Source organism: Meriones unguiculatus, chromosome 17 (assembly GCF_030254825.1).
Source record: "Meriones unguiculatus strain TT.TT164.6M chromosome 17, Bangor_MerUng_6.1, whole genome shotgun sequence".
Taxonomy (NCBI): Eukaryota; Metazoa; Chordata; class Mammalia; order Rodentia; family Muridae; genus Meriones; species Meriones unguiculatus.
Window position 1 is genome coordinate 59245115 of NC_083364.1, and position 23309 is coordinate 59268423.

Genomic DNA, 23309 nt, shown 5'->3' on the forward strand with positions numbered 1-23309 from the left:
AATGGCTCTGGATCCTGAGAAGAAGAGAGTCAGAGTAATAAAAGATGTAATGGGTAACCACTGGGAGTAGGTTAAAAAAAAAAAAGGCCCATGATATGGAGAATCAGAATGAATATAATAAACCTCACTCCCAAGTGAGGAGCCCAACAATACTGAGGAAGATGAGTAAAAACAATGCTCTCTGTGTAGGAACAGTTTGAAAAGTCTCCCAGAGAAACATGTCCAGGATTAATTCCCTGAAACAGGCGTGGTTGGCTGTAGGCTCTTGAGTCAGTAGAGGAAGCTTGTGAAATCCTATCTGAGAACTGAGAAAGGGAAGAAAGAATCTTGTCTATTCATTAGGGTCTAGCCATATGAGGATGGCTCTCAACCGCATTTCACCAGAAAAGGAAATGGCCAAGAAGTTCACAGGAATGGGCTGTTTGATTGTTTGAGTTTCTGGTGTAGAAAATTTTAACAAAAATTGTTTTCATAAAATATATTTTGCTCATAATTTTTTCACATCCCGCAACCCTTCCAAGATCCCCTCCATTTTCCTACCCACCCAGCTTCATTCTCTCTGTCTCTTGCTCGCTCTTTCCTTTCTCGCATCTCTTTTCAAAAGAGAAAAAGAAAATAAAACAAATTAACATAACTAAGAGAACAAAATAACAAAACAAAGTGTACACACAAACAAAAAATGGAGTCTTTTTTGTGTTGGCCAGTTCCTTCTGGGTATGAAGTCTCCCTTGGAGTATGATGGGTATTTCTAATGACACTCCACTGAGAAAAACTGATTTTCCATTCCCCAGAAGATGTTAATTGCAAATACCTTCTTGAATATTGTGTGAGATTTTTGTCTACTTCTCTTTCTCTAGGTGGAGATTTTTTTTTTCCAGATATTGTGCACACTGTCACAATCTCTGTGGATTCATGTCTGTCAGCCCTGTTGCATCTGACATTGTCTCCTCGAAGTCATGCACAACCGCTGGCTTTTACAATCTTTCTGCCTCCTTTTCTGCATAGATCCATGAGTCTTGAGGAGAAGGGTTTGATGAAGACATCCCACTTATAACTGAGGGCTTCAAAGTTTCTCAGTCTCTGCACACTGTACACTTGTAGGTCTCTGTATTAACTACTGTAAGACCTGGGGTCTCACAGCTCAGGAGTTCAAGATCTCACCCTTCCCAGAAACTCCCACAGACCACAATTCATTGCAAAAGCAAGAGGTTTAATTTAACCATTGTGAAATGGGGTCACCCCTGCCGGTCAGCAAAGAGTGGCACCAGGAGACAAAGGCCTTTAGGTTTTTAAAAGAAAAATTGCGGGAAATTTGAAGTTGCAGTTTTGGCAATTTAGGATTGGATGAGGAAGCTATAAAGTAAGATAATTGGTTAGTCTTAGGTGCTCAAGTTTGGCCAGTCCTGCCAAGTGTGGCTGCAGCTGCAATTGAAGGTGGGAGTGGTTAGCTCATCCTTGAAGACTGGGGCTGTGGGCTCTTGGCTGGAGATCAGGAGCTACTCAGAAGAAGAATTGGGGCCGTCTGGGTTGGTTGCTAAGAAACATTATCTCGAAGACAAGGGTCTGGTTGTTCTTTTTGCTGAGTGAAGGTCATTGCTTGCTCGCTTTTTTTCTATCTGTCCTGACAGAAAGGGTCCCATTTCTCCATTCTCTGGAAAGGTACTAAGAGGCTTTAGCTTAACCTGAACCTAAAACTCAAAACTATAGGCTTTAGAAGACATACAGGGTACAAAGTTAGTCTAACCCTTTCACTACCATCTAGTACAAGAAGAATCTTCTCTGATGAATGCTGAGGTATGCACTGATCTGTGGATTTAGCAATATGCCATTAAGAGTCAATTTGTTGCTATATTCCTTAAAATAGTAGTAGGTTTTCTGCTAAGGCTTATGACCTCTACAGTCTCAGGTTTTTAGAAATCTTTTGCAGTGTCAGTGTTCATCTCATAGGGTAAACTGGCCTTAAATCCCAATTTAAAAAAAAAAAAAAAGACTGTTTACTCCTATAACATTGTACCACAATTGCACTAGTATACTTGCAAGCAGGTCATGGTTGTAGGTGACAGGTTTGTGGCAGGGAGATATTGATAACTGCTTTTCTCTTCCTGTAGCATACAGAGTACCTTCCAGTACCATGAACGCTAGTCAGTAAAGGTGAAGCTTCTGGGTGGGAACCAGCTGTACATCTATGTGTTTGGTACCATAAGTGATGTCTTCAGCAATAAGGCTTTACCTTGAGGCTGTGAAGGGTGGCCAATAGCCTGTGATGTTTGGAGAAACAAGTATACAGGAACATTTTGGTGAATTACTCAAGAAATTGTAACCCATTACTGGGCACTGGAGGTTTTTCTTGGCGGCACAAGATGTCTAGTTGGGGCATTATCTCCCCTACTAGATGATGACTTTGGTTCAATTCATTTCACATGTGTATGTGTTTTAGGAAACTTCTACAGCAGCACATACGGCTTTGAAGAAGGCCATCAGTGTTGGGTGCCCTTCCCTACATTCCCTCTTTTACTCTTCTCTCTCATACCCCGTACCATTTAATAATGCTATTTCCCCCTTTATATCTTTATATATCTATTAGTTCGACCTTGAGAGATCCCCTCCCATGCCTCTCTTGGTCCCTTATTAGCTACCTAACTCCTGTGGTTATTCTGACTGAAACACACATTTAAAAGCTTAAAAGCTAACATCCATATATTTTTTTAAAAATGCATTGTTTGTCTTTTGGGTCTGGATTACTTCACTCAGGATGATTGTTTTGAGTCCCATTAATTTACCTGAAATTTTCATAACTTCATTTTTTAACAGCTGAATAATATTTAATAATGTTAAATATTAGAGGAAGACCTCCCCTATCAGTGAACTTGTCGAGGGGCATGGGAGGAGATAAGGGAGGGAGGGTGGGATTGGAAGGGAATAAGGGAGGGGGCTATAGCTGGGATACAAAGTGAATAAACTGTAATTAATATAAAAAATAAAATTTAATTAAATAAAGAATACTATTTTTAAAATAATACTTAATAATAATATTGAGTGAATGGCCCACATTTTCATTATCCATTCATCATTTCATTGCTATCTAGGCTGTTTCCAATGCTTGGGTATTATTAATAGAGTAGTAATAAACAGTGATGAGCAAGGACTGTCTGATCAGGACACTGAGAGCACAGGCACTAAGGCCAGCAATTAATAAATAAGACTTCGTGAAGTGAAAACCCTTCACTACAGAAAAAGAAAATTTTCATTTACCTGATTGCTGAAAATATTGAATATATATTTCTTCTCCATTTGTGTTTCATCTTTAGAGAACTGTTTAGTTCTATTCCCCCATCTTTAATTGGATTACTTTTTCCCTGATTTTTTTCTCACTTCTGTAAGCTGCTGCTTTGCTTGAATGATGCTGTCCTTTGATGTAGGAATATTTTTAACTTCATGAAGTCCTGTTTATTAATTTTTGGCTATAATGTCTACGCTCTCAGTTCTTTCCTGTGTCAATGAGTTCACACCTATTTTCTATTTTCTCTTCTGTTAGATACAGGGTATCTGGTCTTATGTTGAGGTTCTTGATCTATGTGTAGCTGAGTTAGAAATGGATCCATTTTCTTTCTTATGCACAAAATTATCCAGTTTGACCTACACCATTTGTACACCATCTTTCTCCAGTTTGTATCTTGGCTTCCTTGTTAAAAAAAAAAATCAGGTGTCCATAGGTGTATAGGGTTATGTCTGGGTCTACAATTTCATTCCATTGATCACCGTGTTTGTTTTTATGCCAAAGACATTCTGTTTTTATTACTATAGCTCTATAATAATAGTTACAATATGGAATGGTGAAATTGCCAGCAGTTCTTTTATTATTCAGGAGTGTTTTAGCTATTCCAGGTTTTTGCATTTCCATATGAAGTTTAAAATTATATTTTTCAATTTCTGTGGAGACTTATGTGGAATTTTGATACAGATTACATTGAACCTGCAGATGGCTTTGATAGATATTGATCTGTAAGCAAGGGAGATCTATTTTCTGGTGTTTTCTTCAGTTTCTTTCTTCAATATTTTAAAGTTTTTATTATTTAAGTCTTTCACTTGCTTGTTTAGAATTACCCTAAAATATTTTTGAGGCTATTGAGGAAGGTACTTTTTTCTTGATTTCATTCTCATAATATAGGAAGGCTACTGATTTTTGTGTTAATGATGTATTCTACTACTTTGGTGAAGGTGCTTATCAAGTGTAGAACTTTCCTGGTGGAGTTTTTAGGGTGTTTTGTCTATAAAGCGTATCATCTGGAAATAATGACACTTGATGTCTTTCTTTCCTGTTTGTATCCCCTTGATCTCATCCAATTATCTTACTGCTCTAGCTAAGACATCAAGTACTATAGGTATGAAGAAAGTGAACATCCTTTTCTTGTTCCTGATTTTAGCGGAAATGCTTTTGAGTTTCACTCCATTTAGGTTGGCTGTGGGATTGCTATAAATTGTCTTTATTTTGTTTGGGTATGTTCTATTTATTCCTAGTCTCTCCAGAACTTTTGTAATGAAGAGATATTAGATTTGTCAAAGGTCTCTTCTGCATCTGATGAAATTATCATGTACAGTTTTGGTCTTCCAGTCTGTTTATGTGGTGGGGTACATTTACTGATTTATGCATGTTGAATCATTCCTGCATCTCTAAGATGAAGCCATCATCATTGTAATCATAGTGGATAATCTTTTTGTGTATTTTTTCTGTTAAGAATGGGAGTATTTTATTAAGAAGTTTTGTATCTCTGTTCATAAGAGATTGGTTAATAATTTTCATTTTGTTGGGTCTTTGTGTGTTTTGGCATCAGAACAGTAGATAATTTCATAAAAACTAGAAAGTGTTACTTCACTTTTTATTTGTGGAATAGCTTGAAAGTCTGGTAGAATTCTGCACTGAATACATCTGAGTCTGGGCTTTTCTTGGTAGCAAAAATTTTAATTACTGTTTCTATATTATTGGGGGTTATGGGTTTGTTCAAATTGCTTAATTCATCTTGATTTAACTTTAATAGCATATATATATTGATATATATCAAGAAATATATTCATTTCTTTCAGGTTTTCCAATTTATTGGGGTACAGATTTTTAAAGGATGTCCTTATGATTTTCTGAGACCAATTTCTTGGTCTCTCTTGTAATGTCCCTCTTTTCACTCCTAATTTTATTTAGTTATTCTCTCTCCAACATTTGGTTAATTAGCTAAGAAAAATCTTGTTGATTTTTGTCAAAGAACCAACTCTTTGTTCATTGTTTTTTGGTTTTTTGTTTGTTTATTTGCTTGTTTTATTGATTTCAGTTCTGAGTTTGGTTATTTCTCATCTACTCTCTTGAATTATTTCTTGTTTTTCTAGTTTTCAATTGTACTGTAAAGTTACTAATATGAACTTTTTATGTGTTTTGTTTTGTTTGTAATGTAGGCAGCTAGTGATATGAACTTACTTCTTAAAATTACCTTTATTGTGTCCCATAGGTTTGGGTATATTGTGGTTTCATTTTCATTCAATTCTAAAACGTTTTTAATTTTCTTCTTGCTTTCCATTTTGACTGAATTTTCATTCCGTAGTGAGTCGTTCAGCTTTTGTGTGTTTGTATACTTTCTGTCATCTCTACTGTTGTGGATATACAGCTTTAATCCATGGTAATCAAAGGATGCAGGGTGTTATTCAGTTTTCTTATATGTATTGAGAATTGCTTTTTGTCCTAATATGTGACTAATTTTGGAGAGAGTTCCATGGACAGTGAGAAGAAAGTATATTGCTTAAATGTTTTGTGGAATGTCTGTAGATGTCTGTTGGGTCCATTTGACATATGGCTTTCTTTGTTCTATAAAAGCTGTAAAATCTTCATGAAACTGCTTCCATGTTGGAACATGAAATTTGGAGTTACTTAAATTTGTATTTCTGAGCCATGTTCACTCAAAATGGATCCAGAATAAACAACTATCCCTTTTAAGATAAATGTTTACATCTTGACTGGAGTAAAAAGTGGCCAAAGGGGGTTTCCTCCTCCACACCACCAAAATGCCACATGGAATAGTGGTAACCAGCTGGTAATGAGCAAGGAGTGAAAAATTTCACTAAGACACCAAAAGGTAATTTATTTGATACATTGTGGTGTATATACAGCAGGGAAGACAGTGGAGAGAAAATACATTGCATATTCTAAGGGAGTGTTTTTATTTTAAGGTTAATTTCAGGTGTATTTCAATGTCACATTGCCCTAGAATAGCTCCAACTCTTCCAATGACATAACTGACATAACGAGATAAGGGTTCTGCTAGGGGGCAGCAGAGTCCTTGCTCTGAGCCCAGCCTGTTCCAAAGCAAAACAACCTTGACCCGTTGTTAGAATAGCTTAGCACACCTACCTCTGAAAGGCTTTCACATATAACATCAAGTTTCTTTCTGTTGGTCTGAACATTGTCTCTCAGTATGATGAACTGTCTTATCCAGAGCTGTGTGTACAGTAGCTGAAGTTAGCTTTGATTACTAAAACATGAAGAAGGCGTTACCTGCTAGAAGCCTCTTGCCCAACAGGCAAAAGTCACATCATCATCACCTTTATACTCTTTCCAACAATGAATTAAAATGCTTAAAAAGATCATGCCTAAAGCTGACAAAGAGAAATATTACCCAGCAAGGCTGACTTAAGAAAACTCCTCCAGAGGTCTAAGTCAACTAGTATTTTAAAATGATTTCTAATAATAGCATTCTTGTTTGTTTGTTTGTTTGTTTGAGACAGGATCTTTTTAGCTAGTTCCACGCTGGTCTTGAGCTTGTGATCCCCCTGCCTCAGCCTCCCAAATGCTAGGACTACAGGCATAGCCTAGCTGATAAAATCTTTGAGAAGAAAGATCTACCAAACAATCATTTTATCATCAGTCAGATTTCAGCAATGTCTATTTATAAACTGTTCAACCCACACTCCTCTCGCCTTTGTCTATTTAAATTATGAAACTTTTAAAAAAATTATTTCAGGGCTTGTGGCTTGCAGCCTAAAGGTAGGTACAGCCTACTGCCTGGATTGCCCTGTGCCTTGCTGCCAGCAGCATGCAGCAGCATCTCAGCTGTCAGTAATGATGGAATATGACCGCGTATTATTCCTTTCAGCTGCAGACCATTTATAAGATGACCACAAATAAAGGACAAATGACTGCAATTTAAAATCTGTTTCATCGTATGACAGGAGTCTACTGCAGAAAGCATCTGAAAGACTCTACTTAGCAGTGTTCCAAAGTAGATACTAAGACTCATAACCAAACCTTCGGCAGAGTGCAGGGAATCATATAAAAGAAGGGGAGTTTGATGTGGAAAGGATAGGAGCTCCAGAAGGACCAAACATATCTGGGCACAGGGTCTTTTCTGAGATGGACACTCAACCAAAGACCATGAGAGAATAAAACCTAGAACCTCTGCTCGGATGTGACCCGTGATAGCTCAGTAATCAATTGGTTTCCCATAGTAAGGGGAACAAGGACTATTTCTAACATGAACTCAATGATGGCTCTTTGACCCCCCCACCTCCCAAGGGAGGAGCAGTACTGTTAGGCCACAGAGGAGGACTTTGTAGCCAGTCCTGAAAATACCTGACAAAATGGAGTCTTATGAAAGGGGAGGACTTGGAAAGGGGCAGGGAGGAGATGACAGAGGGGAGGGAATGAGGGATACAGCTGGGATACAGATTTAACAAAATGTAACTAATGACAGAAATAAAATTTTAAAAAAAATCTGTTTCATGGAGAAGAATAATCTTCTAATAAATTGATAGTGACAGAAAATCCATGACCTGGGTCAAAGGCAACTTGCAATTGAAATATTTCCTATACACACAAAAGATAAAATGTGCATTTAAAATACACAAATATTAAGCACACAGCTTGATGAATTCTGTGTATATATATCCCTACACTACCAACCACTGTAAGTGAAGAAACATTTGCAGAACCCACATTGGCTTCCTCTATTGCCAATCTAACTCATAAGCCCTTAACTACTACTTCTGACCTTTGCCCCCACGGATCAAATGTGCTGACATTTGAAGTTTCTTGCAGTGACAGTGTAGCTGCTGCTGCTGCTGCTGCTGCTGCTGATGATGATGACGATGATGATTGGTGTACTACCCACATTGGGCCTGTGATGACTACTCATGGTTCCGTAGGAGTAGGAACTGGTGCACTGTATGATTACCCCACTTTTAAAAACTCAGTCTATGATTATTTGGGATGTTCATTTAGGTTGTTTCAAGTTGGGGCTATCTTTTTTTAAAACAAATGGGCGAGAAAACAAGCAAACAAAAAACCCCTATGATTAAAATAATCCCTCTTTATTTTTCAGGATTGGTAAATGGCATTTTCATTATAATCATCTTGAAATTGGGTAACTAGTGCTGCATCTTGAATGTGGAGGACTGAGATTCAAATAGATCATCACTTGTCCAAGAAAAATTATTACTAATCATCAAACCCAATTTTGAAGCAAGGTGCTTTCCACCATTTTGGCAGCCTCCATGAGATCTTTGGGATATCTTTTGCAAACAGGTGAGTTATTGGCTATTTGCCATAGAAATCCCTTTCGGAGATGAGTAAGAAGATAGGCTTGAAAACTATTCCAGTGTTCCCACAGCATGGCACCATAGTTTATGTTAGAAGAAAACTAAAGCATCAAGTTTATTACAATGCTTTTCTTTCTTTTTTTAGGGAAAATGTGTGCTTTCTATTTCATGATATTAGTGAAGAGAGGCTTCCTAGTGTCCCCGGAGAAGTGACAACTATGTCTTCACTGTTGGTTGTCTAGCTCACTAAAGGAAGCAGGCAAGATTTCCTGGGAGACCCAGCAGAACCAGCCCTGTCTATAAAACTACCATGAATAAAACTTTTTTTTTTTTTACAAGAAATTTCTAGAGTAATAGAACCAAAATACTAAATGTCACTGGGTGGTTCCCCCAAAATCAAACACTCAATTAATTGGAATTAATTGGGCAGGGAACTGTCAGGTAGGAGAATTCTCTCTCTCTCTCTCTCTCTCTCTCTCTCTCTCTCTCAGCACAGGGAATATAAACAACTGTGAAGAACTGAGTCATGCAATTATGGAATTTGAGAAGTCTCACAATCTACTATCTGCAGGCAGAAAACCAAAAACAGTTGGTAGAGTGATTTAGTCTGATTTCAAAGGTATGAGAACTGGAGGGATCAATGTTGTAAATGCCAATTCAAAGTCAGGAGGAAATGAGATGAGATGTTCCAGGTTAAGCAATGAGGCAAGTGGGTAGGGGAAAATTGCTATTGCTCTAGCCATCTATCTCCACGTCTTTGCTCCACCATCACAAAGTCTATCTCCCCCCACTCCCCCCCATCCCCCAACCCCCCCCCCAGGAACTGTACATTGCCTTGGTCAGGTTTTTATCACAGTGATAGAGAAATAACAAATACAATATATACTAACATTCACAAGAACTCTCTCTCAAGTTGTGTTCCCAGTGGCACATGGATTTAATCCCAGCAGAGGCAGGCAGATCACTTCACAGTAGTTCAAGGCCAGCCTGATCTACAAAGTCCAGGACAGCCAAGGCCAAACAAAGAAACCCTGTCTCAAAAAAAAAAAAAAAAAAAAAAGGTGTGTTCCCTCTTAGAAGGTGATGAAAAAGAATATATAATGGAGAGTGGAGAGTAGGGTCTCTTCCTCCACTCCTAACAGATGAAACAGTTGACTACAGTTATGTAACATCCTGGATAAACATGAACAAACATTTACTCAAGGTAAAGGCACCAAAGACATCAAAGAAAGGATTCCATCCAAGTCTAGCTTAGTAAATTGTTTACTGGAGTAACTTAGTAAACACTAAGTAACTTAGTAGACTGTGTTTACTGGAAAAATAATAAAGTTGAAGAGTTGCTTACAGGAGCACAGACAATTCAGGGACAGATACAATGACGAAAACCCCACCCCAGTATGAGTGACAATTCACTACAGCTCAACTCTAGTAACTCTACACAACTTGGAGGCAGGCAGCTTTACCAGGTCAGAGTCTCCTCTACCCAGCAATTACTAATAATTATATAACACTGGGGTGGGACCTTGCTCATGTGTTGTAAGTTTCAGGGACTTCCTAAGTATTGTGAGTTTCATGTACTTTCTGAGAGTTAATGAATCTTCCTTATGAAAAGAGTTGTTTCAATTTGGAGGAAATTACTACAAAATGTTCCTTCTTTGAGGTGCCTCACTGCTTCTATTCTGTTCTAGATTATCTGAAGTTTGCAACAATGGACAGAGGGCCAAATTTACTTACTTTTCTCATTATGTAGACAGTTTGGTGATTAAATGCATCTAGATCCAGACAGATTCATAATTCCAGGCTGTTTTCCGAATTTCTGAATAATTGGCAGGACAAAAAAAATTATTGAGTTCAGAGAACACTCTGAACTTTTTGGCAATTAGAGATTTTGACTTAATCAGAACATAATACTTTTTGACCAATCTGTATAATAATATTTTTTTCTTTCCTTATTTTAGAGAAGTCTTCTTGTACAGTTCAGGATAGCCTGAAACTATCTATCCTAGACCAGCCTCAAACTCATAGCATCTCTTCTGTCTCAGCCTCTTAAGTGCTAGATTTATAGACATGAGTCACCATACCTAACTTAAAAATGTTTTTCTGTATAAATTATCTTTCTCTTGCACTCCACCTTTCTAAGTAAAAGATAAAATAAGTAATCACTGTTAAATGGTAAAGTGATAGACTTTAAATGAAATATACCGATTTTGTTTTCATAAAAATCACTTTATCCTAATTAACTCAGTAATAAAGATAAACAGCTGGCTTAAAGAAGCCCTTCCAACACTTACCCTGTACAAACTCTGTACAGTTCAGTGATCTTCTATGAGGTTAGAAGAGCTATCCTGAACTGATTTTGTGATAGATTTTTTTTTTTTAATGCTAGAACTTGGGGAGCTGCAGGGAAAGACGTAATGTGCTTTTCACAACAGATCTTGAATATGAGGGTGCTAAGCGGTAGTGGTGTAAACTAACCACAGGGCCTATCATCACACTAACCAGTGCCAATGACGAGGCAGCAGGGTGAGGTGGCCTCCACTCCTGCACTCACCAGTCTTGTTTCTAAGATTGATTGTTACAGTTAATACAATTTATTTAACAGCTAAAATACACAACTCGTGAATTTCAAATGAAGTCAGTCCTGTAGATTGGTTTCATCCTATAATCTGGGGTCCTACAGATAGTAAATATATGAACATCTTGTCCAAGGGATTGAACTGTACTTAAATACACTAATGATGGAAGCTGTCTAACTTTAGAAAAGACTGCTTACAAGAATGGTCATTTGCTGGCCTCTGAGAATTCAGATAATAAAGAGTTCCTGAGGTGATTTAAAACTTTTCAAATTATAAGACTGGCTTAAATTCTTTGTATTACTCAATGTGTTTATACAGTGTGCTCATCAACTGTGAATGATGTGACAAAATACCCGAGATAACCAACTAAGAAGGAAGAAGTAATCACTTAGGGCTCATGGTTTCAAGACTTGCAGTCCACAGTTGGTTGGATCTGATGTTTTTGAACCTGTCATCAGGCAAAAGAACACCATTGCGGACAGCATATTTTGAAGTAAATTTGTGCACTTGTCATAGATGCCAGAAAGCAGATGAATGGAAAGAGGAGGGGGACAGTATTTCAGTAAGTTCTTCAGTGGCATAGTCTCAATGAAACCCACCTTGCAGAGGAAGTTTTGGTTATGTTGTATAAATATGAAGTGTGGGACGTGGGAATGCTTTTAGTTTATCCACAGCTAATAACAGCTTTGTGAGAGGATGAGTGATCTTGTCAGCTGGAAACTGCCTTGGGGGGGTGAAGGGGGTGCTGGCTGAAAAACACCCTTGTACAGACTCTGAGAAGGGCTAAATAGGAACAGAGAGAGAGAGAGAGAGAGAGAGAGAGAGAGAGAGATATGCTCCTAGAAAGAAAGTCGTCAGAGAATCCTTCAAGGAGGTGGCTGCTGATTCATGTCACTGCTGCTGTTTGCTGAACTGTTGGAATCCCGATGGCGACGCGTGGAATTGCCCCCTAAGGAACTAAGTCTAAAAAGATCTATATCCGCTGTCCCTACTAACCTTCTACCTAGGGTTGGGGGTTTGTAGGGAGGTATGAACCTCAAGTATAGTAGGTTTAAAAAAAGATCAAAGCCTATACCACCTCCTGAAAGTTCTGCCACCTTCCAATAGCACCACAAGATGGTAGCCCAGTTCTTAACAAGTAGTCTGTGGGGGCATTTAAACCATAACAGACTAAAAAACAAAACAAAAAAAAAAACCTGATTTTCTTCTGGGAGGCTAGAGTTTGGGTATTTGCCTTGTGGAAAGTGCCTTCAAGACCAGTATAATGTTAGGGCTCTAATGATCCTTCCCAGCAAACATTTACTTGACATGTCACAACTTATTGCTTAAAAAATTAAGCGTCTTTTGTGACTAGATTGGAAGAGGGTTCTTGGGAATGTGAGTCAGATTTACTCATGATTTTGCCTATGTATCTGTCCAATTTGTGATCTTTCTTTGTACTTTCATTGTAATAAATATTAGTCATGAGTTTAACACATGCTGAGCCCTTTGAGTTCTCTCAATGAATCACTAAAACATGGGGTAGTCTTGAAGACCCTGAATAAAAAGGTAAAGGGGATTATTTGAATTGTTGACTTCTGGGTGATTTAAATTTAAATTTTTTTCCCAAAGCAATGAGATTTTTACCCCGGAAAGAAAAAGATTTACCATAAGAGAGAGGGGGTGGTTCTCTCTGGTCTACAGGACAGAAAATCCTCAAGTCTGGTTTCCTAGATAAGTCCAGACTTGACCTCTCTCTTCCACACACATGCCTGCCACCAAACCTGACAACCTGAGTTTGAAGCCCAGACTCTCATGGTGGAAAGAGAGAACCAACTCCTGCAAGTTGTCCTCTGACCTCCCTATGTGTGCCATGGCACTCCAGTGTTCACTCACATCCAGACAGACATGTACAGACAAAACAAAAAGTGTAATTAAATTTTCTTCCAAAACAAAAATGAAGTACAGAGGCATTTCTATACTTCCAAAACATACAAAATCTTGTGAGTGGCAATGAACTAAAGTCAATAGAGATGAAAAGATCTTATAAACCTGTGAGTGGGCATAAAGATGGCAAATGAGTGCATAAATTCTACATGAGTTATCAGTCACAGCGAAAGAGGGGGAAGAAAGTTACTATACATGGCTCCTTGCAGATAAATGCAGAGGCTGCTCTGACAGCAGAATGAGCAGTCAGTTGGTTGACTCATGGCATGACATACCCCTGACAAGTAAAGTACTACCACCTACTCAACTGAAGATTTGATGGAACTTTTAAAGAGCAGAAACCATCAGGATCAAGAGAGTTATCATCAGGAGAGCTCAGGAAAATGGAGACTCTACATATCATGAGTAGAATACAAAACAATGCCATAATGTCAACTGGAAGGAGCCATAGTGAAGGTTAGGGTCAGGGACCAATAAACAATAGTGTGGAACTAGCAGCGATGGTGGTGGTTTGTGAAGGAAAAGGGCTTTGGGGGGAACAGGCACAGCAACTGAGTTGACTCGACTCCTAGCTGGTACCACTACTCATGGTAGTCAGCAGTGTTGGTGCTGGCAAGAATCACAGAAAAGCTGAAGCAGCCAGGAACTTGTTCATTAAATATTTTATCAGCTCTTTATCCTGCATTAACTGTTTCCAGCAATCTGTTGGGTAGATAAACCAACACGTACCATCACATATCTAATTTAGTAACAGGCTCAGGAATACAAAGATTACTGTATCATGATTCCTAGTCTTCAAGGAATCAAGATGAGCTTGAGCAGCAGATATAAGAACAAATAACATTGGCAATGTGGTACAGCAGGGAAGAAACAAAAACTGTTATCTGATGGTGTAGTCATTTTGCTGGTACTATAAAAGCTCCCAAGACCCACATGGCTGAAAAACAGAAGTGACTCCCAAAGGCTCCTATCATGATCCATAGCATGGGTGCACCCATACACACACATACACAAAATAAAGGCGAAATCTTTCAAATATGTCTTGGTTCCAATGGTTTATTCAAACTGTCAAGTGATAAACCTCCATAAACGTCACAGAAAAATGTGAAGTTACAGGGGGGGAGATTCCTTTTGTTGTTGTTCTGAAAATGCCAAGATTACTTAGAGGGCAAGAGATTCCACTTTTGAAGCTCTGGGATCAGTAGAGTGCCCAGAGCAATCTCTGTTTGATCAATTCAGTCACACTGCCATGTTTGTTGCTAGTGCAAACATTTCACTAGTGAGAGCCAGCATGAAGCAAGAGAAAAGGCCTGGTCCCAAATTTCAAACTGGGTCATTCTAATCAGTCCACATTGGTGTCTTCATGTAGTGCTGTTCCGTTGAGCATCCCATGGCACTTAAAAGCCAAATGACCATCTACGGTTTGTTTGTTTTTTGTTTTTTGTTTTTTTTGGACAAAGGGGTGTGTTCCAACCTGGGTCAAAGAGCCATAGTCTGGAACCTTTATTTATTAATGTTTGTTTTGTTTTGTTTTTCTTCTTGAAAATAATGTGAATTCCAAAAACCTTGCAAAGTAATTTTTATCTCTGGAGTCATTACTGAGAGTTCAAGAAGGTTTAAGAAAGCTACTTCAAATAGGTGAGCAAATTGGAGTGCTGTGAGTGGCACGTGTTTCAGTTAAGGTTGTACCGGTTGGTGTCAGGTGGAATCAATTTTACAACACCTAATATAAGGATGACTGCAGCGATCCGGAGCCCTTGAAGAAAGCCTTTACTCGGAAAGCCTCCTAACAGACTCCAACGTCTTGCAGCGGGAGCGCACAGGCACCCTCAAGTCACTTCGATTAGTCAACCTACCTTTCCCAGTTTTCATCTAGTCTTTGCCCTCTACCATTACCCCAGGAACTACAAAGTCATCCAAACTACAATCTGAATATTGCAGAGATAGAAAGCTGGGTTATACAGCACAAAGTTCTCACCTTTCCCTCACAGTTTTAGTCTTTACAGCCACTGACGTAGCTACAACCTCAAAACGGATCCCCCAAACCTACCAATCAACTGGGAGGCCGGCCCCACCATTCCCGCCCGCCAATTACCTCCACGGTGCTTCTGCAATCCCGCCCACTCACATCGCCACCGGGCGCTATCCTAGTGGATACTCGTGTACCCAGAAAACGCTTTATGCAGGTGCTACCGGTCCTTCCATCCTGGAGAAGAGGTCAGCTTGTCACAGAAGGTTCAAGACCTCTCAAATGATTCTAATCCACCACCTGCTAAAGGAAAGAAAACTCAGCTACCCAGAACGCCCGGCGCAGAGGCGGCCTTCTGACCCCGGAAGTGATTCTCCGATGGGGGCGGGCACATGCCGGGTCTAGCCCAGCATGCTCCGGGCTTCCGGTGACCTCTGGCCCTTTCCTGTCGTCCGCTCCTGCTGCCTGGCGTGCTCGCTCGCGCGTTGCTTTCCCCCCCACGCTCCCGGCTTCCTTTCCACGCTGCCCGGTGACCGTGGCGCCCGCGACCGGCGCGGCGGCGGCGGAGGACAGTCGTCATGGCCGCCTCTAAGCCCGTGGAGGCGGCGATGGCGGCGGCGGCTGCTCCCGGTTCTGGAAATGGAGTGGGCGGTGGCGGCGGGACTGGGGTCCCCGGCTCGGGCGCGGGGACCCTGCCGCGATGGCACGTGGCGCTGGCCATCGGGGCGCCGCTGTTGCTGGGTGCTGGGGCTATGTACCTGTGGAGCCGAAGGCGGAGGCGCCGGGAGGCGGGAGGCCGGGGCGACGCCAGCGGCCTGAAGCGCAACAGTGAACGGAAGACCCCGGAGGGCAGGGCCAGTCCGGCCCTGGGCAGCGGCCACCCCGACGGTTCTGGTGACTCCCTGGAAATGGTGAGAAGCCACCCGGGCCATAGAGGTGGAAACGAGCGGATGCAGTTTTTCCTTGACCCGTGTTGTACGGGTGAGGGGCCCTCCCACCGGTCGGAAATTGCCGAGTGGCCGCAGAGGACTTCAGAGTCGTTTCTGGTTGCCTTTATAGGGAATAGAGTAGCAGCTCCGGGCCGGCTAGCTTAGAGACGTTCTTTGACAATTTCTTCTGAGACTCAGCAGAATTTTTTGCTTTTCTCAGTGACACAGCATTTATCCCTAGCGGTCTAGGTATGGGAAACATATACAAACTTACAGATTTTGTTAAGCGAAGAAAGGTAAATTTCACGATGAGTTGTTCTTGTAATTCCCACGGCCAGAACTTAATGAGAACCGTTTAATAACTAACAAGCCATTTCTCTTTTGGAGTTATTTTCTTCTAACAGGGGAGGTGAGCAGTTACAGTGACAAAACTGAAAAACTCATTAGATAGCTTTGTGAATAGGAAATAAGCCGGTTTTTTGTTTTGTTTTGTTTTAAGAATAAAGTGGTGGTACCCCCTCACCCCCTACTCCTTGGCTGAAAACATCTTAACATTTTCTATTTCACCTGGATATATACATATGTACAAGCCTGATTAACACTTCATAAAGAGTCTCTGGTGTTAGACCAGTCGTTGGAGTGATGAACTGATTTATCTGATCTGGTGATCTGTTAAATCATTTTGACAAGTTTGTCGGCTGTGTGGAGAATTGGCATGACCTCAGATCAAGTGAGCTAAGGGACCTCATCTGAGTCTGGAGTGATAGTGTGTTCAGAGAAACTTACCTTAAATAACACCCAGGCAGGTACACAAGCAAATTCTTTATACATGTGCAACCTATATACAGTTCTGCTCATGAGAAAAATTGTGTACAGTTAAATGACTGACAGTCATTTTCATTCCACCCAGACTGAAGACACATTTTTCTTCAGGAGAAGTTCTGATGTATAACCATACGGATAATGTGTGCGAGCTTGAGAGGAGGCTCTATTCCTCCTATGGAGAAATTAAACAGCCCATTTCTAATTAGAAATTACAGTGTTGAAAGGAACCGTGATCTTTGAGAACTGAGGCAATGTCATTCTAGATTGGCCTGTCCCGCATTGTTATTTTGGTAAACCCAGTTTATCTCACCCTCATCCTAGTAGACTAAAAGGATTAAAATATTGCCTCTTCTGTTTCATCCAGTGCTAAAAACGTTAAATGAAAGCCTGGCAGCACTGGCAGCCCCAGTAAACTATGCTGGTCCACCAAATCTCAAGAAGCCGGTTACAGAGATAAGTAATGATAAAAAGCAGAGATTTATTTAGTGTGGCCCACTGGAAAGAGGGATCAATAGAAGATTCCAGTAACCCCCAAGTTTGTCCTTAGTTTACTCACAAGAATGTTAAAGTTTAAATGGAGGGAGAATCGGAGCAGGAGGTGTGCATAATTAAGCAGCTGTGGTCAAAGTGGTATGGTTGGACTTTGTCTCAGCTCTGATCATGCCAGAGGGGCGGTGGGAAGGCTGAATGCAGGGTTTGTAAGGGGATTAGTCTGGTTCCTACAAGATGATTACTTGTTTTCCAGAGTGTGGACTCAGCATCCAGGATAATTACCTTCATCTGAAGGGTGCTCTGCCTTTTCAAGTTTTGTTCTTCCTGGAATTCAAGGTGGCTAGAGGAAAAAGGCTAGTGACAATGACTTAACCTCTGTGCGTTTAGTTGAGCTAAAGGGGACAAACACAAAATGTATACAGAGATGTTAGGCTTTTGTCCTATTTTCAGTCACCTTTTGGGCCAGAGTGAGATCTTTTTAAGGGCATTTTTAGCAAGAGCAGCTTCTAAGTGCCTGTTTCAGAAATGGTTTGGCTGTGAGTGCCAGTGAAGATGGTTGTCAAGATTAGTTACTAGTTATTGTCTTAGTGTTTCCATGTATGTGAAATTTTGTACATGTGAAAATTTCATATATGGTTTCTATTTTAATCTGGAATAGTAGATAAATGAAAGTTATATAAAAGTTCTTAGTTCTGTAGTAATTATAAGTAAGATTAAAATAAAAATAAGGGGAGCTGGCCTGGAGAGTGGCTTAACCTTTAAGAATGCTTAGTATTCTTGCACAGGACATGAGTTTGATTCCCAGCACCCTCGTCTGACAGCTCATACCTGTAATTCCAGCTCTGAAGGGAGTACCTCCAGCCTTCAAGGGCACCTGCACTTGGGTGCACATAAGCGTTTGTGTGTGTGCGTGTGCGCGCACGTGCGTTCACAGATAATTAAAAATAAAACAAGTAGTTTTACATATGAAACTGTTTTAGTATTACACTGTAGTTTTAGCCACATCCCCTATCTTAGGCATGCTTATGCTATGGTTTTTGATAGAATTAATAAATTCTCTTTTAGGTTTATTTAAATCCTCTTCAGTATTATAGCATTGTCTACAGCAGTACTAATGATTTGCATATGTATAAATAGCTTACAGTTTTTATAAAGAATAATTTTGATTGACCTGACTTCTGTTGAAGTCTCTGTAACTTGAACTCCTTTAAAATTCTTATATTTGTCCCCAAATAAAAATGAGCAAAACACTTGTATATATTATTTTCTTACCTCACCATGCAGAATTTAGGAACATGTTCCTGAAATCTTGCTTGGAATTACTAGAGTATTGTTTAGCAAGCCAACATTAAGAATCTTTATGTTTGGGCTGGAGAGATGGATCAGAGGTTAAGAACACTGGCTGTTCTGCCAAAGGTCCTAAGTTCAATTCCCAGCAACTACATGGTGGCTCACAACCATCTCTAGTGAGATCTGGTGACCTCTCCTGGTGCACAGGCACACATGCAGGCAGAACACTGTATATATAATAAATAAATAAATAAATAAATAATTTTTAAAAATCTTTGTTTTTCTAATGGAAATGTGTACTCTTAACTGTCATTAAACAATAGATATTTAAGACTTTTTTTACTTTTAAAAATGAGTTTCCTTAGAGTCATTATGAGTGTAATGTTTATCCTAGTTTATACATTACGTGTGGTTGGAAGATGCTCTGTATTTGAATAGATTAGCATTTGTTCCAGCTGAAAAAAAACCAGCTAGGTTTCTGGTGCTGTATTTCTCCAACAGAGCAGTAACTACATTCTTAAGAGAATTAAGGGGTCAGCAAATAAATACCTTTTTAGGGTTCAGTGTTAGCAGATTGAATGGAAAACCTGCTTAGTTTTCTTTGGACTTAGATTTGCCCAAATATAAAGTGAACTAGTGTTAGATGTTTGCGTGTGATGTGGGCCATATTCAGTTATCACTTTTTATGAGGCAGAAAAAGCTTGCAAGAAAAATGTAAAAATATTTACAATGGTTTTAAGAGGCAAAAATATCAAGATATTAAAGAAAACATCTGACAGTTGATAATTTCTAAGACTGAGATAAAGCATTAAGCCATATTCCATTAAAGCACTTGTAAAATTTACCAGTGTTCCATCTTACAGTTTTTTTCAAAATTGGAAGATTCCTTATTTTTTCCATGACACTACTTGCTCTAGATTTGCTAACTCAAAGGACTAACAAATAAATGCTAAGTCTGCTATCCTAGTTTCACTAATAAATATGCATTAGTTTAAGAGCAATATTGATTTCATGACTTTATTAATTTCATACTAACTTTATTCAATTATGCTTTAAAATCAGTGATAAAAGAAAGTAGTTGTTGTAATGTTCAAGGTTTTTAGCCATCATACAGATATTATCTCATATAAAGTGGTTGGGGACCACAGATCAATGCCAGAATAGTAAGTGGAAGGATTAGGATTGTTTGCTGTGGCCATCTTTGTTGAGATATAATTGTTCTCTTTCCCTAAATTTCTTTCTATAGTCTTTTATTTTTACTTAATGTGTTTCTGCATGTGTGGTTTTATGCACCCTAGTGAAGGTGTCCCAGGAGACCGGAGGCATAAGATTCCCCTGGAGCTGGGATTAGAGACATTTGTGAGCCGCCCTACATGGGGGCTGAAACAATTCAATATGCTCTAAAGCTGTTTCCACCACTGCCCCTCACCCCTCTTTTATTATTATTTTTTAATTTATTTTTAGGCAGTGTATTACTGTCTTAGAGCTCGATTCTGCTTCTGGAATTAAAGGCATACACTCTCAGGCCTAACTCTATAATCATTTAAAAAAATTACGGGTTGCTGGTGACTCTCCTATTATGAGTAATACTTTTCTTACCTCTAAATATTTTATTCTGCCCTTTTAATAACTTTTTTCTATTGCTGAAACACATTTACCTGTTTTTATTTTTTAAATATCATTGATTATTATTCTTTTCTTTTTAAGACCTTCATGGTTCTGTTTTAAGAATTTTTATGTACTCTACTAGTTCCATGGGTGTTAGCCAAACTTCTCACGAGGTCTAACTTAAAAGGAATCTTCATTTGTTTCACGAGTATTTTAGTCTCCTCTTTTTCCTAATCATACCTTTTCTTAATTGATGTATCTCAAAAAATCCCAAGCAGAATCTTAGGTGTCATCATCACTGTCTCATTTTACCACTTTTACATTCTCCATGTCTAATCAGTAAGTAAAAGCAGAATATTCTACATCATGTCTTAAATAGCTGACTACTACATTCCCACTGCTGAATTTATCAACTGAACAGCTATTATCCTTTGTTTGTTTGTTTGTTTAAATTGCGGTCAACTCAGGATGTTTCCTGCATTGGTAGATTCAACAAATGGAGGAACAAAGACTTGCGGCTGGGGTGGGGGGGACTTGCACAACTATTGAACATGTACAGTGTATTTTTCTTACCATTCCCTAGATAACAGAACAGTAATGATTTACATAGTACTAAGTAGTAAGTAATCTAGAGATGATTGAAAGTACACAAGAGAGGGCTGGATATTGTAGCTTAGCTGCTAGAACGCTTGGTTAGTTTGCACAAAGCCCTTAGTTTGATCCCCAGCAGTGGATAAAACCAGGTGTGGTATGTGCTTGTAAATCCCTGCACTCAAGAGGTAGAAGAAGGAGGATCAGTGGTTCAGGGTCATTCTTCCACTGCATATGAAGTAGTACATAGAGCTATAGTCAGAGCTGCTTGGAAAGATTACTTGAGCCCCATGGGCAGAAGAGCAAGACTGTCAGTGACTGTAAGCCTCATATACGAAGGAAGCTCTATATTCCTATCTGAGTACTGGAATTACAGGAATATGTTACCACACTCAGCTTCCGTTTGCTGTTGATTCTGGTCTTTGGATGTTCTCTGAGAATTGCCTCTTTCTCACATTCTCTCCTTAAAAGACAACGGTGATGTCATCTCACCTTTTCTGAAATCCATGTCTATGTGATTCCATAATTCCCCCAGCTATAGCACTACCATATGGTACCAGAGTTTCTTTTTACTACTATAGTCTTGAGTCTGTGAACACTGGGATTACTCTCTTTTATTCTCTAGTCTCAGAATTTAATGCCTTACACTCAGCAGATGTTTGAAACTAATCTTGACGTAGAATAAAGTTAATTATAAGTTTCTAGGCATATATATATATATTAATGACAGAAGAATCCTAGTTTAGGGTGGGTCAACAAACATTCTTTAGAAACTATATTTTGAATTTTTACTTTGTCGCAGCCTCAGTGATATTCCCTATAGGATAATGTTTGGCAATTATGAGCAGCAGAAGGGAACTACAGCTACAGGATTGTGTGAATAAACCACCAGCAAAAAGCACCCTGTATTTTACTGTGATGCTAAGCTATAATGTTTACTAGCTTAGGTTCAATAAATGAGTTTTTACTTAGGATATTTTCAGTTAAAGTAGATGTAACATACATGCAATCAAAACACTTGTGTATAAAATAAGCCCCTTAAACAATTAGAAGGTAATTGTACATATGTTTGCCAAGAATTTGTGATAATTTATTGCCAAATGTCTATCACTTTGAATACACTCTATAACATAACCATAATGTCAATAAACTTGTGTTTAGATGCCAGTTCTTTTCTGGTGTCTTGCACATGTCTAGTCTATTAATTCATTTGAGTTGATGTTTGTCCTCCTGAAATACTTTCTTGACTGTTTATTGATCATTTTGTTTTCAGAGAAACTTATAAGTGACTTTCACTGACAACTTACTGGAGCTAAAACTTACTCCCTAGAACTTTTATTACAAACGGTAATTTGTTTATCAGAGGATTGCCTCTTCAAGACATGGTGGGCATCTTTTGCCTTTTATTTGACAAGTTTTAACATACAGTATTGTTTATTGAGGAGAAAAAAAGACATGTTTAATGCTTTTCATTGTTTCCTAAACAAATAGCCTGAGATGCTACTTGCTTTTTCCTGCACAGGTTTGGATTTATGTGCATATGTGGTTGCTGTTCTGTGAACTGGTAATATTCTTGTCAGCTGTGTGGTGTACTTATGTGTTTCTTATGTCGATTAGGATTTCAGTATTTGATGTAATTTATTTGAAAAGTGGTCATTTACTTGTTTTCTATACTGACATGTATAGGATTAAGTCTACCCTTTTGGGTATAGCTGTGTCTCTTTGTCTACATAGGATAGGTGTCAGGGATGTCCAAATCTGTGATGCTTGCCTTATTTGTATGTGTGTGTGTGTGTGTGTGTGTTTGTGTGTCTTCATTATATTTTTGTATATTGTGTGCATCATACTTTATATGCATACTCAAGCTGAAGTCATCTTGACATTTCTGTAATACCTAATGCGTGGTAGATGTTGGGTAAATATTTTTGGAATGATGATAAAATAGTACTGTTTTTGGAATAAAAACAAAAGTATGTGTAGTATAGAGTCAAGGTCTGATACAGGTCCATTTTAGGCCTAATATATACCAACAGCATATATGTCACAATATATGCCAACAGCAGTTTTGCTTTTATTTTTCAAGACAGAGTTTCTCTGTGTAGCCGTGGCTATTTTGGACTTACTTTGTAGGCCAGGCTGGTCTCGAACTTACGGAGATCCACCTGCCTCTCCCTCCCAGAGTGCTGAGATCACCAGTGGTGTGCGCCACCACGCCCGGCCACTGCCAACAGTATTGTTGTTATTTTCTTCCTTTAATATTTTCTTTTTTTTTAAGACAGTGTTTCTCTGTGTAGCCTTGGCTATCCTGTACTCTCTTTGTAGACCAGGCTGCCTGAACCTCAAAGAGATGTGTCTGCCTCTGCCTCTCTTGAGTGCTGGGATTACAAGAGTGCTTTACCGTGCCTGGCCTCTTGAATATTTTTGTTCCACAGTTTGTTGGATTCATGGACGTGGAGAGCCAAATATGTAGATGAATTTAGGGCTTGGAGAATGTATGGCTCAGAAAGTAATGTGCTTACTGGTCAAGTA

The 23309-nt window shown here is 39.2% G+C and overlaps 1 protein-coding gene across 1 annotated transcript in view; it reads left to right on the forward strand.

The window, feature by feature from the left end:
- Positions 1–15463: 15463 nt before the first annotated feature.
- Tomm70 (translocase of outer mitochondrial membrane 70) overlaps positions 15464–23309 on the forward strand; it is a 32745-nt gene continuing 24899 nt past the window's right edge. Inside the window, exon 1 of the mRNA XM_021662634.2 lies at positions 15464–15956. Coding sequence (XP_021518309.1) covers positions 15624–15956 — 333 coding nt within the window. The 5' untranslated portion in view covers positions 15464–15623. The remainder of the gene's footprint in view (positions 15957–23309) is intronic.